This window comes from Aquarana catesbeiana, linkage group LG03 (genome assembly GCF_042186555.1).
Source record: "Aquarana catesbeiana isolate 2022-GZ linkage group LG03, ASM4218655v1, whole genome shotgun sequence".
Taxonomy (NCBI): Eukaryota; Metazoa; Chordata; class Amphibia; order Anura; family Ranidae; genus Aquarana; species Aquarana catesbeiana.
Genome location: NC_133326.1, coordinates 20,261,948 through 20,281,283, shown reverse-complemented (window position 1 = coordinate 20,281,283; position 19,336 = coordinate 20,261,948). Strand labels below are relative to the sequence as shown.

General features: G+C 45.1%; 1 protein-coding gene across 1 annotated transcript in view; it reads left to right on the top strand.

The window, feature by feature from the left end:
- The window catches only part of ALDH1A3 (aldehyde dehydrogenase 1 family member A3), a 74,594-nt gene that overhangs the window by 35,552 nt on the left and 19,706 nt on the right, over positions 1–19,336 (top strand). Inside the window, exons 4-6 of the mRNA XM_073618363.1 lie at positions 1,098–1,227; positions 10,070–10,131; positions 12,913–13,041. Of these exons, the coding sequence (XP_073474464.1) occupies positions 1,098–1,227; positions 10,070–10,131; positions 12,913–13,041 (321 nt within the window). The remainder of the gene's footprint in view (positions 1–1,097; positions 1,228–10,069; positions 10,132–12,912; positions 13,042–19,336) is intronic.

Below are 19,336 nucleotides of genomic sequence, written 5' to 3'. Positions count from 1 at the left end.
GGTATTGACATATTCCTTGTACTCAACACAGCGCGAGGGACAACACCACATTTTCAGTGCCCCGTTGTTGGTGTCAGTGGGAGGAATAGTGCCCCATTGTTGGTGTCAGTGGGAGGAATAGTGCCCCACCGTTGGTGTCAGTGGGAGGAATAGTTCTCCATCGTTGGTGTCAGTGGGAGGAATAGTGCTCCATCGTTGGTGTCAGTGGAAGGAATAGTGCCCCATCATTGGTGTCAGTGGGAGGAATAGTGCCCCATCATTGGTGTCAGTGGGAGGAATAGTGCCCCATTGTTGGTGTCAGTGGGAGGAATAGTGCCCCACCGTTGGTGTCAGTGGGAGGAATAGTGCCCCATCGTTGGTGTCAGTGGGAGGAATAGTGCCCCATCATTGGTGTCAGTGGGAGGAATAGTGCCCCATTGTTGGTGTCAGTGGGAGGAATAGTGCCCCACCGTTGGTGTCAGTGGGAGGAATAGTGCCCCATCGTTGGTGTCAGTGGGAGGAATAGTGCCACTTCTTTGGTATCAATAGAAGAAATAGTGTCCCATCACTGGTGTCAGTGGGAGGAATAGTGCCCTTTTGTTTGTGTCAGTGGGAAGAATAGTGCACCATTGTTGGTGTCATTGACAGGAATTATACCCTATTGTTGGTGTCAGTGACAGGAAATATGCCCCATTGTTGGTGTCAGTGACAGGAAATATGCCCCATTGTTGGTGTCAGTGACAGGAAATATGCCTCATTGTTGGTGTCAGTGGAAGGAATAGTGCCCCAAGGGCCCGGTAAAGGCATGCATAGGGCCGCAGTTTGGAGCGCACTGGTCTAGACCCTTATCTGTTCTATGACTGTACACAGTATACATACAGGTATACAGAACAGCTACAGTGTAATACATGATACTTTTATTTGCCTCCTGATTAATCATTCATGTCTCAATAAGACACGACTATTGTGTACAGGAGCTTCCCACATTCACACTTTTTATTGGTAATAATAATATCCTCCAATTCTAACAAATTGTGTAAAGCTGTCAATGTTCAGTGAGCCAGCCAGATACGAGGCAGATATTCCATGGATCCCTAACATTAATGTTTCTTTTTCAGACTCTGGAAACAATGGATACGGGGAAACCTTTTCTTCACGCATTCCTCGTAGACCTGGAGGGCTGTATCCGAACATTGCGCTATTTTGCTGGCTGGGCTGACAAAATACAGGGGAAGACAATCCCGGTGGGTAAGTCACAGAATTCTTTCTTGCAAGATATTAAATCATGTTCATGACAATTTAGGAGTAGTTGATGAAATCAAATGTACTTAAATTGATACTAAAGTCTCAGGTTTTTTTTCTTTAAAAATAACAAACATGTTATACTTACCTGCTCTGTGTAGCTGTTTTGCACAGAGCAGCCCCGATCCTCCTCTTCTCGGGTCCCTCACCGGCACTCCAGGTCCCTCCCTCCTGTTGAGTGCCCCCACAGCAAGCAGCTTGCTATGGGGGCACCCAAGCTGAGCTGCAGCTCCATGTGTCCTTTCAGACACAGAGCCGTGATTCGGCTGCACCCCCTCTCTCTCCTGATTGGCTAACTGACTTTGATTGACTGCAGTGGTAGCCAATGGTGCTGCTGCTGTGTCTCAGCCAATCAGGAGGGAAAGTTCGGGACGGCCGAGGCACTCATGCACATCGCTGGATCGAGATGGGGCTCAGGTAAGTGTTAGGGGGGCTGCTACACACAGAAGGCTTTTTTTATCTTAATGCATAGAATGCATTAAGATAAACCTTCTGCCTTTACAACCACTTTAAAGCTAAAGTTTAGATATGACAATTTTTCTATAGTTACATTGGGCCAGCTTGGACCAATGTAAGTATGTACAGTATCTCACAAAAGTGAGTACACCCCTCACATTTTTGTAAATATTTTATTATATCTTTTCATGTAACAACACTGAAGAAATGACACTTTGCTACAATGTAAAGTAGTGAGTGTACAGCTTGTATAACAGTGTAAATTTGCTGGACAGGTTCCACTCAGAACAGGCCTCGCCATGGTCGACCAAAGAAGTTGAGGTCACGTGCTCAGCATCATATCCAGAGGTTGTTTTTGGGAAATAGACGTATGAGTGCTGCCAGCATTGCTGCAGAGGTTGAAGGGGTGGGGGGGTCAGCCTGTCAGTGCTCAGACCATACGCCACACACTGCATCAAATTGATCTGCATGACTGTCGTCCCAGAAGGAAGCCTCTTCTAAAGATGATGCACAAGAAAGCCCGCAAACAGTTTGCTGAAGACAAGCAGACTAAGGACATGGATTACTGGAACCTCGTCCTGTGATCTGATGAGACCGAGATAAACTTATTTGATTCAGATGGTGACAAGCGTGTGTGGCGGCAACCAGGTGAGGAGTACAAAGACAAGTGTGTCTTACAGTCAAGCATGGTGGTGGGAGTGTCATGGACTGGGGCTGCATGAGTGCTGCCAGCACTGGGGAGCTACAGGTCATTGAGGGAACCATGAATGCCAACATGTACTGTGACATACTGAAGCAGAGCATGATCCCCTCCCTTCGGAGACTGGGCCGCAGGGCAGTATTCCAACATAACGACCCCAAACACACCTCCAAGACGATCACTGCCTTGCTAAAGAAGCTGAGGGTAAAGGTGATGGACTGGCCAAGCATGTCTGCAGACCTAAACCCTTTTTGAGCATCTGTGGGGCATCCTCAAACGGAAGGTGGAGGAGCGCAAGGTCTCCAACATCCACCAGCTCTGTGATGTCATCATGGAGGAGTGGAAGAGGACTCCAGTGGCAACCTGTGAAGCTCTGGTGAACTCCATGCCCAAGAGGGTTAAGGAGGTGCTGGAAAATAATGGTGGCCACACAAAATATTGACAGTTTGGGCCCAATTTGGACATTTTCACTTAGGGGTGTACTCACTTTTGTTGCCAGCGGTTTAGACATTAATGGCTGTGTGTTGAGTTATTTTGAGGGGACAGCAAATTTACACTGTTATACAAGCTGTACACTCACTACTTTACATTGTAGACAAGTGTCATTTCTTCAGTGTTGTCACATGAAAAGATATAATAAAATATTTACAAAAATGTGAGGGGTGTACTGACTTTTCTGAGATACTGTATGTGTCATATCTGTGGGATCCCTGTGAAAGCTGGAAATTAGTGTAGTGGGCACTGCTCCTCCAGTGATCTCCACTAGCTTCCTAGTCCTGTGCCCAGCAGCTGCCCTGCTGCATTGTGAACACATGAGGTCACCTGCTCAGCATGCTTTGCATTGAATGCAAAGCATTCTTTGTTTGGATGAGGTGGAGATTGTGATGACACTGCCCAAACTCTCCACCACATCCAATCAGAAAATGCTTTGCATTCATTGAGAAAAGGAAAAATGTTCCCTGAATGATAACCATGCCGAGCAGCAGACCTCCTGTGTCCCTCATTCCCATCTCAAAATGTTGGGAAGTATGTCTTATCTGGCCTTGCCAAAAGAGACACAACAGAAGGGGGGGGGGATCTGTCCATACAGGATCAAAGAGCCTTTTTACACAATACAGAGGATTAACCCCTTAACCACTTATGGACCGCAGTTTTACGTCGGCTGTTTGAAGGAGGATATCGTTGTTATGGGAGCAGCTAGCTGCCATAAACCTGGTATCCTCTTCTTCAGCGGGCAGTCCGCTACAAGATAAAAGTGGTCTCTGTGGCAGATTCCCCGCAAAATCACTTTTATCGGCGGCGGGATAGGGACCCCCCCCTCCCGCAGCGCTCCGGTGACCTCCGCCGATTAGTCGGCAGCGGCGGAGGCTATCGGGTCCGGTCACTAGCTGGGTACAGAGACGAGTGAGGGGAAGATGGCCCCCACCCGTCTCCATACAATTATTGCTGGGTGGAAGCGACGTCAAAACGTCACTTCCGCCCATAGCTCTTAAAGGGACATTTTTTATGCATTTTAGTGTAAATATGAGATCTGAGGTCTTTTTGACCCCAGATCTCATATTTAGGGATGTTTACATTCCTTGTAAGAGTAATAAAAGTGACAACATTTTTTTTTTTAAAAACAGTGTAAAAATAAAAAATAAAAGGTAAAATAAATAAGAAAAAAAAACATATTTTTAAACGCGCCCCGTAGCGATGAGCTCACGTGAAGAAGCGAAAACATACGTGAGTAGCGCCCACATATGAAAACGGTGTTCAAACCACACATGTGAGGTATCGCCGCAATCGGTAGATCGAGAGCAATAATTCCAGCCCTAGACCTCCTCTGTCACTCAAAACATGCAACCTGTAGAATTTTTTTAACGTCGCCTATGGAGATTTTTAAGGGTAACAGTTTGTCGCCATTCCACGAGCGGGCGCAATTTTGAAGCGTGACATGTTGGGTATCAATTTACTCGGCGTAACATTATCTTTTCAGAATGTATTAAAAAAATTGGGCTAACTTTCCTGTTGTCTTATTTTTTAATTAAAAAAAGTGTATTTTGTCCAAAAAAAGTGCGCTTGTAAGACAGAAAGTATTGCAACGACCGACATTTTATTCTCTAGGGTGTTAGATAAAAAATGTATAATGTTTGGGGGTTCTAAGTAATTTTCTAGCAAAAAAAAAAAACTGTTTTTAACTTGTAAACAACACATCTCAGAAAGAGGCTCGGTCCTTAAGTGGTTAAGTTTACTTTCAGGTTCCACAGTGAGTATAACAAGCATGCTCTTCTGCACATACAGACTGATTTTACTGTTGTGGGTTTAGTAACTCTTTTAACCCTTCCATAATCTACTGCAAACTGGAAAGATTTGATCATTGAAATGAGAATTCCTCAACCTATATAATGACATTTATTTTTATTAAAGTTGAACTAGTCTTGATGTCATTTTAGTTATCATACTAGATATTGCCTTGCATGTGATTGGATGATTGCAAAGAACACAGCTTTATTTTGCTTAGTGAATTTTGATATTTCTAAGTAAAAATTCTCTGCTTCTTTAGTAAATTGACCCCAATGGGCAGGTAATTTTTCTCGTTCATTGATGTACGCTGATGAGGCTGCACTGATGGGCACTGCTAGGCTGCACTTATGGGCACTGATAGGCTGCATTGATGGGCACTGATAAGGCAGCACTGATGGGCACTAATAGGTGGCACTGATGAGACGGCACTGGTGGACACTGATAGGTGGCATTGGTGGGCACTGATGGGTGGCACTGATGGGCGGCACTGATGGGCGGCACTGAAGGGAATTGATAGGTGGCACTGAAGGGCACTAATAGGTGAAACTGATAGCTGGCACTGATAGGCTGAACTTATGGGCACCAATAGGCTGCATTGATGGCCACTGATAAGGCGGCACTGATGGGCACTAATAGGTGGCAATGATGGGCACTGATGAGGCGGCACTGGTGGACACTGATAGGTGGCATTGGTATGCACTGATGGGTGGCAATGATGGGCGGCACTCAAGGGCATTGATAGGTGGCACTGGAGGGCACTAATAGGTGAAACTGATAGCTGGCATTGATGGGTGGCAGTGATGGGCACTGATGGGTGGCAGTGATGGGCACTGATGGGTGGCAGTGATGGGCACTGATCGACACTGGTAGGTGACACTGATGAGGCACTGATTGGCACCACTGGTGGGCATTGTTAGGTGGCAATTGTGGGCATTGATAGGTGGCTCTAATTGCTGGCACTTATGCACTGATTTGTGGCACTGTGTGGGCACTGGCAGGTGGCACTGGAAGGTGGTATTGGTGGGCACAGATGAGACGGCTTTGCCTCGTCCTCTTCGGGACCAATGTCCCTTGCACTGAAGCCAGTGATCAGATTTTTTTTCTACTCACGCTGTCAGCGCCATTGGCTGACAGCTGATCACGTGGTAAGGGGCCGGGATCAGTGATCACCCGAGTCTCATTGGCTCGTTGATCACAGCGCGTGCCGCGCGCCCCCTGCATGGGGCGCGTGGGGAGCGTGCAAAGGGGAGGATGTCTGTTGACAAAGTACATCCGCGCTGTAGCCATCATTCGGCTATAGCGCGGATCTGAAGGAGTTAAAAATTATATCCCATAAAATGCTGTAAATCGCAGCAAATGAGGAATAATGGAACTTCAGAGCTTCACCTCTTTCAATAAGCTCTGGGGGAAAATTCCATTGGAAAGTGTAACTTCTCTTGCAAAGTAAGCAATCTATTTACCTTTAGTAAATCATCCCCATACTGTCCATCCACAACCCCCCCGAGTACCCATAATAAGGGCTTATAAATAAGCTTTGTTTTCATTAGAATGGAGAACTGATAATAAAATTATGTAATGGTTTTACAATTAGTTTGTTTATACACTGAGCCAATTTTATAATAGTTTTTCCTTCTGTGTGTTATCTCATGCCAAGGTTCTCTGGACTGGAATAACTGGTGTCACACTGGTTGCAGGTTATATTTAGCACTTATTAGCATGTTTAACAGTCACAATGGAAGTTTGTTATTTTCCACCCATCTAAATGGTTTATACTCCCTCTTGTGGTAGAATAGCAAACTGCAGACTGCCTAAATCAATGTATTTATTACAGTTGTTTACATACCGGAGCTCCTAAACTGTCCCTATTTTGGGACCAAATCCCTCTGTCCCTTGGTGCAGCCTCAGCTGTCCCTCTTTTTGGTCTGATGTGTACATCTCTATACAAAATGTACTATTTTACTCTTTACTAATAATGTACTATTTTACTACTAAAACTTTTTATCCAACCACTATATTACTGTGATTGTTATTTTGAAAATCCAATATAAAGAAAAGCACTTGTGTGGTGTAGCCAATCATTTCAGGGTGTCCCCAAACTGCACCCCATGGGCTGAATGTGGCCCGTTGCTTGCTTTTATCTGGCCCTTGGGTCATTATTCTTTCCACTGACACCAGAGACTGGGCACTATTCCTCCCACTAATACCAATGATGGGGCACTATTCCTCCCACTAATACCAATGATGGGGCACTATTCCTCCCACTAATACCAATGATGGAGCACTATTCCTCCCACTAATACCAATGATGGGGCACTATTCCTCCCACTAATACCAATGATGGAGCGCTATTCCTCCCATTGATACCAACAATGGGGCACTATTCCTGCCACTGATACCAATGATGGGGCGCTATTCCTCCCATTGATACCAACAATGGGGCACTATTCCTGCCACTGATACCAATGATGGGGCGCTATTCCTCCCATTGATACCAACAATGGGGCACTATTCCTGCCACAAATACCAATGATGGGGCACTATTCCTCCTGTTGATACCAACGATGGGGCACTATTCCTCCCACTGATACCAATGATGAGGCACTATTCCTCCCACAAATACCAATGATGGGGCACTATTCCTCCCGTTGATACCAACGACGGGGCACTATTCCTCCCACTGATACCAACGATGGGGCACTATTCCTCCCACTGATACCAACAATGGGGCACTATTCCTCCCACTGATACCAACAATGGGGCACTATTCCTCCCACTAATACCAATGATGGGGCACTATTCCTCCCACTGATACCAATGATGGAGCGCTATTCCTCCCATTGATACCAACAATGGGGCATTATTCCTCCCACTAATACCAATGATGAGGCACTATTCCTCCCACTGATACCAATGATGGGGCTCTATTCCTCCCATTGATACCAACAATGGGGCACTATTCCTGCCACTGATACCAATGATGGAGCACTATTCCTCCCACAAATACCAATGACGGGGCACTATTCCTCCCGTTGATACCAACGATGGGGCACTATTCCTCCCACTGATACCAACGATGGGGCACTATTCCTCCCACTGATACCAATGATGGGGCACTATTCCTCCCATTGATACCAACAATGGGGCACTATTCCTGCCACTGATACCAATGATGGAGCACTATTCCTCCCACAAATACCAATGATGGGGCACTATTCCTCCCGTTGATACCAACGATGGGGCACTATTCCTCCCACTGATACCAATGATGGGGCACTAGTCCTCCCACTGATACCAATGATGGGGCACTATTCTTCACACTGATACCAATGATGGGGCACTATTCCTCCTACTGATACCAATGATGTAATTTTTTTTACTCACACTGACTACCAAGCCTATGGTATTGTTTACCACCATCGATGCCGGGACATTTTCTATTCCCACTGGTCAGAGTCTGACCTCCTAAAATTTGAAGGGCAGTTACCGGGCCCTTTGTTTGAAAAGTTTGGAGACCCCTGATTTAGGTCTTTGTTGCCCATGGCAGGGACATGTGGTTTGCCTGCATACTATATACTAAAAGATGTCTCTCTTTATCATTTAGGAGTTGGAAGGTATGATAAAGACCACAATAATTTACTCAGTTTACATACATTGCACATTCACATCAGTGTCTGCCCTCAAGGAGTTTACAGTCTAAGGTCCCTACCTCACATACATAATAGGGCCAATTACCTAATTAAGTAATAGGGTAATTACCTTACCTACTGTATTTGTAGCGTGGGAGGAGGCCAGAATACCAGGAGGAAATCCATGCAAGCACATGCAGATAGTGTCATGGTCGGGATTGGAACTGGAGTCTCCAGTGCTACAAGACAGAAGTGCTAGCCACCAAGCCGCTGTGCTGAAAGAAAATCCTACCATTCTGGCTTGTGTGAGTTTCTCCAGGTTCTTCAGTTTCCCTCCACACTCCAAAGACATGCAGGTAGATTCATTGGTCCCAACATCAAATGCAGCCTCACCAGCGCCCATCAATGCAGCCTCACCAGCGCCCATCAATGCAGCCTCACCAGCGCCCATCAATGCAGCCCCTCCAGCGCCCATCAATGCAGCCTCACCAGCGCCCATCAATGCAGCCCCTCCAGCGCCCATCAATGCAGCCTCACCAGCACCCATCAATGCAGCCTCACCAGCACCCATCAAATGCAGCCTCACCAGCGCCCATCAATGCAGCCTCACCAGCGCCCATGAATGCAGCCTCACCAGCGCCCATGAATGCAGCCTCACCAGCGCCCATCAATGCAGCCTCACCAGCGCCCATCAATGCAGCCTCACCAGTGTCCATCAATGCAGCCTCACCAGTGTCCATCAATGCAGCCTCACCAGCGCCCATCAATGCAGTCTCACCAGGGCCCATCAAATGCAGCCTCACCAGCGCCCATCAATGCAGCCTCACCAGTGTCCATCAATGCAGCCTCACCAGCGCCCATCAATGCAGCCTCACCAGTGTCCATCAATGCAGCCTCACCAGCGCCCATCAAATAGTCAGGACACAGACACAGCAGTCCTCTGCTGCCGCTGCGCCTCTGACACTATGTGCAGATGGAGCGGTGGCTGTCTGCTGATGCTGAGACTTAGTTGCTTGCCACAGAGAGAAGAGAGTAGGAACACCAGTGGCTGGGCGCCCTAGGCAGCAGAGCGCCCTAGGCAGTTATCTAGTTTGCCTAGTGGTAGCAGCGGCCCTGTGTCTGATACATTTAAAGCAGAACTAAAGTGTGAAACACTTACCTCTGTTTCGACGGTCCAACGTCCAGGGGGTTCCCGTGCCAGCATCTTCTCCCCAGCTTCTTCTGGGGCTATTTTGATTGGCCAGTACGCGATGACGTCACTCCCGGCGCATGCACAGGGGTGCAGTAATCCTGGCACACAGGCCAGAGTGCAAACTGAGCTTAGCATACACAACTCATTCTACGGAAGACTGGCAGGTAGGTTTATTTTATTGCAGAAAGGACATTGCATGATAAAGAGCCCGCCTGCTCCCAGGTTTTTTTTTAGTATTTTTTATTTTAGACTTTAGTTCCACTTTAAGCGCCTTTTTTTCCATAGAATTTTCTTGGCAGGTATATTATTTAGTAAAATGCAAGCATATCAGACATGGTGCCCAGAGAACTGGCCCATAGAAGAGAGTCGGATATGTCTGTATGGATATCACACACACACTATTCTGGTATGATGGTAAAAGAAGCCGCAATGGCGGCGCGGTATTTCTCGCCAAGCTTTTATCTCTTGTACTGACCTTTTTTTGTGATGTTTCTGTTTTTTTTATTATAACCTATTATTGTCTTATAGATGAAAGTTTTCTCTGCTACACAGTACATGAGCCTATCGGAGTGTGCGGGGCCATTACACCAGTGAGTACCCCTCGTATATACCAAAGGGATTATAAACACCTTAAACATTACATGATATGATGATATCCCAGTCCTTAGTGTTACTTAGGTTCAGGGTGGATTTGATTTAAATCAAGTCGATTTAAATTATGATTTAAATCCTAATTTAAATCACTAACAAAAATCTTGATTTAACTCATCATTTTGAAAGAGCAACTGTCATCTCTGTCCCGCAGCGGCTCCTCCTCTGACCCGCTGTTGGCTCCTCCTCTGACCCGCTGTTGGCTCCTCCTCTGACCCGCTGTTGGCTCCTCCTCTGACCCGCTGTTGGCTCCTCCTCTGACCCGCTGTTGGCTCCTCCTCCGACCCGCTGTTGACTCACCGACAGTCCCATTCCGGCTGGTGATGCGGCGGTGACACAACAAGGTGAGGGACGTGGCGGCAGCAGGTGAGTGGATGCCACTAACAGGCACTGCCATGATGGATCTGAAATGACAGGTGCTCTTTAAATGTAAGGACTTATTCTTGCTGGTAGTTAAAATCTTTAATATTTGCAAACAAAATTAAGGTTTCCTGTTTAAAATAATAAGCTGCCAGGTTAGTAAAACAGCAATCATACAGTTTGTAGTGTACATAGATTTACAAAACAATGGGATAAAGGAATATTCTTGAACTTTGCTTTATCTCATGGTTACTGTGAAATTGTGTGAATGCATCCATGCGGTGCATGTTATCTCAGCTTGGATTCATTGAATGAGTTTACCAAAATTTTAATATTGCAGAATATACAGCCTCGTGCTACATAACTAAAGCTCCATTTCATGCTGAATGAACTAAATTATTAATGTATCTTAAATAGAAAACTATCTTTAGATAGATTTTTACTCCAAAAGCATTTTATTAAAATAAATTTAATCAAAAAAAGCGATTTAAATTAAAAAAAAAAAAATCTGATTTAAATAACAAAAATACGATTTAAAAAAAAAAAATTAGATTTTTATCCACCCTGCTTAGGTTGAACCTTGTTTCTATTAACTGATCTCTGTTCACCGTAAAGTGAAGATCAAAGTGTGGTAGAAACATAGAAAAGTGACAGCAGAAAAAGACCAAGTGGTCCATTAAATCTGCTCTTCTTTTTTTTTTTCTTTTTTTTTTTAAGTGTATAGATGTTTTTGTTCTTTTTTTGTTAACTGTTTTTTGTCTGAGTATACATCTATGGGGTTGATTTACCAAAGGCAAATAGACTGTGCAGTTGCTCCAGAGCTTAGTAAGTAAGGTAAAGCTTCACTTTCTAAAGAGTACCCAATCACGTGCAAAGAAAATTAACTACTTGCCAACCAGCCGCCGCAGTTGTACTGCGGCAGGTTGGCACGGCTGCGCGAATCGCCGCCATTGTACTTCGGCCGTTTAAATCGATATAGCAGGCGCGTGTGCGCACCCAGCAGCTCGTACCCAGAGCTGATGCGTGTGGCCAGCGGGCGCGATGACCGCCAGCCACCCGCGATCGCTCTACAGCTAGCCAGAACGGGGAACTGTCAGTGTAAACAGACAGATCCCTGTACTGTCAGAATTGGAGAGAGATCTGCTGTTCCTAGTGATTAGGATCAGCATTCCCTCTCTTCTTCCAGGCAGCCCATCCCCCCACCGTTAGAAACACCTCCCTAGGACACACTTAACCCCTTGATCGCCCCCTAGTGTTAACCTCTTTCCTGCTAGTAAAATTTACACAGTAATCAGTGGCTATTTATAGCACTGATCTCTGTATAAATGTCAGTGGTCCCAAAAAAGTGTCAAAAGTGTCCAATCTGTCCGCCACAATGTCGCAGTCCCGCAAAGAAAAAAAAAATCGCAGATCGCCGCAATTGCTAGTAAAAAATATATAAATAATACAAATGCCATAAATCTATCCCCTATTTTGTAGACGCTATAACTTTTGCGCAAACCAATCATTATACGCTTATTGCGATTTTTTTTTTTTTACCAAAAATATGTAGAAGAATACATATTGGCCTAAACTGATGAAGAATTTAAATTTTTTAATATTTATTATAGCAAAAAGTAAAAAATATTGCGTTTTTTTCAAAATTGTCGCTCTTTTATTGTTTATGGTGCAAAAAAAAAAGCAGAGGTGATCAAATACCACCAAAAGAAAGCTCTATTTGTGTGAAAAAATGACATCAATTTTATTTGGGTACAGCGTCGCATGACCGCGCAATTGTCAGTGAAATTAACAAAGTGCCCTATCGCAAAAAATGGCCTGGTCATGAAGGGGTGGGTAAATCTTCCAGGGGTCAAGTGGTTAACCACTTCAGTTCCCGATACTTTCACCCGCCTACCTGCCCAGGCGAATTTTCAGCGCTGTCACTTTGAATGACAAGTGCGCGGTCATGCAACACTGTACCCATATTAAATATTTATCATTTCTCTTTAGGCAGATTTTTAATTTTTTTTTGGGTTACAGCGTCGCACGACCACGCAATTGCCAGTTAAAGTAATGCAGTGCCATATCGCATAAAATGGCCTGGTCATTAAAGGGGGGGTAAATCTTCTGGAGCTGAAGAGGCTAATAAACATTGAAGCAAAACTTCTTCCTTAAGTTAGCCAAAAAATAAGTTATCAATCTCCTAACTTTTTGCATTTTTTTTTTTTCAATATTAGGCTTTACAATGAATTTGTTTTTGCCATTTGTTTGCTAATTTGTTGAACGTATTTGCCTAAAAGCAGCGTCCATGTTTGGTTTACTTTACTGCGTCACTTCCATTGTGTTTTATGATCATTGAGGTCTTCGTTTTGTGTTTTTAGTGGAACTTTCCTTTGCTGATGCTGATCTGGAAGATGGCTCCAGCTTTGTGCTGTGGAAATACACTGGTGATAAAACCTGCAGAACAGACGCCTCTCACATCTCTCTACATGGGATCGCTAATAAAAGAGGTGAGACTGATAATTCATATCTATCTATCTCTATTTTCTATATATCTATACATAACAAATGTTTTGATACTCGCCATAAAAACTATTTCATTAACCTCCCTGGCGGTCTGATTATGTCTGATTTTTGAATGTCAAAGCGTTACAATGTTTTGCATGGAAATTTGTTGTTTTATATTGTAGGCCTGTAATTCTTAGGAATAACTCACTTAAATCTGTCCAAACAAGAGTCTAGTAAAAATCCCGGGTATGATAAAGTTTGAACCACGAAATCATAAATTATAATATAATAATTATAAAAAATAATAATATAATAACACATTTATTTATTCAATAATGTAATCAAATCAAAAACACTGAAATTTGTCCAAACAAGGGTGCAATATTACTAGTCACTGTAATACTAGACACCGCATATTGGTTTAGTAAACATCGATGTAGCACCTGAAGGGGTTTACAGGTACTTCAGGTACGTGATGGACCACCCAAGGGTTAATATTGCAGACCACCGAAGACCCCCGGTACTGTGAGACACCTCAATGAACACAAGATACAAGAAGTGTGTTCAAAAGATGTCTGCTTTATTGGGCGTGTATACAGCTTATATTTGGTGTTTGATGTTTAGGCAGGGTTGCTATCAAACTTAGTTGCCAGGCGATAGTTGCTTTGGCCAATTGTTAGGAGATCAAGTGACTCTCTAAATCTGGACTTGTTGCACCCTTTCTCTTCTGTCACTATGTGGCGCTATGCTGGTGACATTAGATAAGACAGGGGCTCTGCAAGCTCATGAATGGATGGGGTGTCTTAGCCAATGGGCAGGGATCTTCTTGGGTCCCTTGGCCTGCTGGGAGAGCCTATTTATTTGGGTGAAGTCAGGTGATCGGGGGTTCTGTGCCACCCGGTCGGCTGTCTGGGTAGACTTGTGTTGTATTGCCCCGGGCTGCTAAGCCAGAAGCCTTGAGGCCTATCCCGGGGACATTTGGCTGCTAGGCTGCCTGAGAGCCTATCCAGGAGCGGGAGAGCAGCGTAGGGTTGGGACTGCTGGCTTGTAGTCCATCCAGAAGTAACGGTTCAGCTGGAAGGGGAACCAGTCATGGTCAGAGGTAGAGGGGAAGCTGTCACCACTAAGGGGCCATCCACCTTATTACCGGAGATCACTGTGAGTGAGTTGAGGCCAGTACCAGAGCAGACTTCTCACCAGCCGGGGACGGTGAAAAAGTGGAATCTTCAGTGAATGCCAAGTCAGGGACCCAGCTGGACAGTAGGGGTGACGCTTGAAGAGTATCTGTGAGTGCCAAGCCTAGGACCCAGCAGGGAAGCAGAGGTGACGCTTGGGGAACATACTGAGTGCTAAAAGTGGAAGAGCTGAAGGGACCCAGTGGCTATTGGATCCAAAGTGAGAGAGAATGGGAGCTCGTTGAGTAAAGATCCACAGTGAGTGACTGTGAAGTAAGGAGAACTGTTTGTGTTGCCAATAGTTAAATACAACTACCGTTAGTAACTACTACAAGATTGTTGCCATAGAAAACAGCGGTCCTACCTATATAGAAGGGGTGTCCGGCTGGTGGCCTTCACCTGCATAGCTGTCTGCCTATAGAAGTCTTGGAGTCTGCCAATTATGATTGCATCTACCTCAAAGGACCCTACATCCCGGGTATGATACATTTTGAAACATGGGACTGCACAAAGTCCGACCTCACAATCAGGACAATTGAAAGCATCCCTCTACGTCAAAAGCGGTTTTAGACCAGCTAGAAAACAACGATATTGAATTAGAATCACTTGCAGAATTGAGCGATTGAGTGATTTGTGGGGAAATTCGTCATCAGACACTGAAAGTGACGACAGCGACAATTCTGTGACTGAGCTGCGTGATCCGTACCACAGCCAATAGAGCACTAACTTCGCACATCACTGAGCTCAGTCACAGAATTGTCGCTGTCGTCACTTTCACATACCTCCCAACTTTTCAAGATGGGACCGAGGGATACCTATTAGCAAATGTATGTAGGCATAGGACCCCCCCGCCATGCCCCCTTAACGGCTTGCCGACCAGCTGCCGCAGTTGTACTGTGGCAACATGGCTCAGTTGCACGAATCGTCGTCATGTTACGGTTCCATTTTTCTCCACTAGGGGCGCCCCCTGCTCGCCCACAGAGCCGATGTGAGTGCCCGGCGGTCGCGATCACCGCCGGGCTCCCGCGATCGCTCGGGGCACACGGAGAACCCGGGATCTGTGTTTCCGGTTCTCTGAGGGGAGAAGTGACAGATCGCCTGTTCATACAGAGTATGAACAGCGATCTATCCCTTCCCCTACACAGTCCCCTCCCCCCTTCAGTTAGAACAGACACTAGGGAACAATTAACCCCTTGATCGCCCCCTAGTGTTAACCCCTTTCCTGCCAGTGACATTTTTACAGTAATCAATGCATTTTTACAGCACTGATCGCTGTATAAATGCCAATGGTCCCACAAATGTGTCAAAATTGTCCGACGTGTCCGCTATAATGTCTCAGTCCCAATAAAAATAGCAGATCGCCGCTATTACTGGTAAAAAAAAAAAATTAATAATAAAAATGCCATAAAACTATCCCCTATTTTGTAGACACTATAACTTTTTTTATTACGATTTTTTTTTAACCAAAAATATGTAGAAGAATACATCAATCGGCCTAAACTGAGGGAAAGAAAAGTTTTGTTTTATATATTTTTGGGGGATATTTATTATAGCAAAAAGTAAAAAATAATGCGTTTTTTTCAAAATTGTCGCTTTTTTTTGTTTATAGCGCAAAAATAAAAACTGCAGAGGTGATCAAATACCACCAAAAGAAAGCTCTATTTGTGGGGAAAAAATACATTTTTTGTTTGGGTGCAACGTCGCACGACCGCGCAATTGTCAAGTGACGCAGTGCCGAATCGCAAAAAGTACTCTGGTCAGGAAGTGGGGTAAAATCTTCCGGGGCTGAAGCTTTTATATTGGCTTTTGAAATTTACAATTGCAACAATTTAGAAATTGGCTGAAAAGTTTAGCACTGGGAAACACTTTTTGAAAGATCAGTAGCGCATTTTATAAACAACTATATAAATCAGACCAAAATGAGGGACAAATGAGAAGGAATGAGGGACAGAGGGACATTGCTCCAAATCAGGGACAGTCCCTCGAAATTAGGAACAGTTGGGAGGTATGACTTTCAGTGTCTGATGACAAATTTCCCCACGAATGACTATCGCTCAATTCTGCAAGTGATTCTAATTCACTATCGCTGTTTTCCAGCCGGTCTAAAACCGCTTTTGATGTAGAGGGAAACTTTTTGGTTGCCATGGATGTTTTCAAGTTTCCAGGCAGAAAGAACAGTATATATAATATAAAAGTGCATGCAGGGCACTAGACAATGTCCTAGGGACAAAAGGGTGGTGAAATGATTTGATACAGTAATGTAATCTTACAGATTACAATGTATTGTGTGTATGTTATGTTTTTTGTACTTTTTGAATTTGCTGCCAGGCTCCGCCCCCATGCGTTGCGATGCTCGCAGGGAACGGAGCCCAGAACACAGAGCATCAGTTGAAAGATCCAGCGTGTCAGAAACCATGAAATCAGACCGAGACAGAAGTACAGCTAAATCACACTTGTCTAATAATAAAAGTAAAAAGAACAAACGTAGTCAAAACATAGCCAAAGTTCAGTAACCGGAACGGATAGTCAGCCAAGCCAGAAGTCAGGGATCAACGTAGTGGAACAGCAAGCAGGATCTGGAGCCAGACGGGATGTCAGCAAAGCAAGTCTTTAAACAAGAACGCAGGAGATCATCTCTGAGATGTTGACCAAGGCGAAGGCAGAGATCCTCTGGACTGGATGGCTTAAGTAGGCAGGACTGACGAGCAGGATATCATCAATAGGTGAGTCACTGTGGAGAGATAGGAGCTGGCAATTAGCTGACAGCTGTGCGGCCAGCTCAGAGAAGGAAGGGCTGAGCCCAGCCCTGACACAGCAGAAGACACAACGGGGGGACAACACAGGATCCTGGGGACAAGGTAAGTGGCTCGAGGTTACTGCTTTTGGTACTAAAAATTAACCCCGAGCCAGACTCGGGAATACCGCCAGGGAGGTTAAGGGACACATGACTCAATTATTCTGATACAACCAGGGTAAAGCCAAATTATCTCAAAACCAACAAAAGCCTTATATAGTCATAAACCCATCCTATGTGGCAATTATAGATTCAAAGGGTGCGTATCCCAACGCACCAAAAGGCCACCAAGATAAAATGTAACCTTTATTTTTAGTACGCCGCTCCACAGACCAAATGGTTTTTTGGGCACGATTCTGTGGCGTCATTTTTTTTCTCCTAAGCGCGGAATCCTTTGTTTAAATATAGAGAAGAGAATATCTAGTAGGTAGGACAGCTCTTCTACAGTATATGGCTTTTTTAGGCATGTTTTAGAAGAGCCTCTGACCAGCAGTCTATCTCGCAGTGCATCTGCCTCAGTTTTAAACGCATCGTCGTTGGTGCAGTCTCTGCGGAAGGAAGAGGGGTGAAGATGGATGCGTCCTCCGGTGAGGACAGCGCGGGCTTCGTTTGCGATGCATACTAGCCCATTATGCTTTTACTTTGCAGGGAGCAAAAGAGGAAGTAAAAACCATCAGGATTTACTTCCTCTTTAATTTGAAGTGATTTGCCACCTCCTGGCTAGGGTTGCCCCCTTTTCTTCAAGTCAAACCCGAACACTTTAGCGGCGCACAGCAATTTTTTTTTTTGTAGTATAAACTATACGTATATTTTGCTATTAAATAACATTTCTAATCATATGAAGTTAATAACAAGAATCCCCCTTTACATCAGAGTCCACAGAGTTCCCCTTTTACATCTGAACTCGCAGAGTTCCCTTTCATTGTAAGGGGGGACTCTGCAGACTCTGATGTAAGGGAGAACTCTGGGGGCTCTAACATAAGGGATGCTCTGGGGACCCTGATTTAAGGGGGAACACTGAGAACTCTGATGTACGGAGAGGACTCTGATGTAAGGGGGAACACTGTGGCCTCTGGTGTAAAGGGGAACTCTGATGTAAGGGGGGCTCTGAGAACCCTGATTTACCTTAGTGTACTCACTCAGAGGCAGGAGAGGGAAGGGGGGGGGAGACTTCAGTCACAGATATGGATGGTGAGCTCACTCACCCCTTGGCAGTCAGCACCTCTCATTCAGATGTATCTGAGGCTGCTGGACTTCAAATTTCCAGCCCGCACTTTCCTTTTCTGAGGAGTGTGGGCAGACACAGAGGGGTAGGGGTGGGAGGAAGAAGTGCAGATCGAGCCCTCTCTCCTCTCCTGTCTGTGTGTGTGTTTGGGGGGGGGTGGGGGATTGTTAGTGCTCGCTTTGGGCAGCATGAAAGAGAGTGTAACAGATACTCTTAGCTTATGCCGCGTACACACGACCGGACTTTCCGGCAGAAAAGGCCCGACGGAATCATTCCATCGCATAGTCCGATCGTGTGTGGGTTTCATCAGATTCTCTCTTTCGAAAATTCTGACGGACCTAGAAATAGAACTTGTTTTAAATCTTTCCGACGGACTCAATTCCTATCGGGAAAACCGTTCGTCTGTATGCTATTCCGACGGATCAAAAACGACGCAAGGACAGCTATTGGCTATTGGCTATTGAACTTCCTTTTTCTAGTCCCGTCGTACGTCATCGCGTTCTAAACGCTCGGACTTTGGTGTGATGGTGTGTAGGCAAATTCGTTTCAGCGGAACTCCGTCGGATGGAAAAACCGGTCGTGTGTACGTGGCATGAGACAACTGCAGCCAGCAACCCTGCTGGGAAGCCATATTCCAGTACTTGATATATTATTTTATATATATATATATATATATATATATATATATATATATATATATGTACTGTATTACAATCACAGCTGTGCTGAGCACGAACACCCTGCGCGCTCCCAGCGGCTAACGGAAAGTTCCCGATCGCTGCTTGCAATCTGGAGCTTTCCGATCATGTGACCGCCATGACAGCCAATTATAGTGATTACATCATCATAAAACCCCGCCCCGCCTTTTGGCATCTGAAACCACTTAAAGGCATGCTGGTAGGTTAATTAAATCCTCCTCCCATATCCGCCTCCAGGACTTCTCCCAAGCCTCGCCCATCCTCTGGAATTCCCTACCCCAATCTGTCAGACTGTCTCCAAATTTATCCACTTTTAGGCGATCCCTGAAAACTTTCCTCTTCAGAGAAGCCTATCCTGCCTCCACCTAACAACTGCACTATTTTCTCCATTAGCTCATCCCCCAC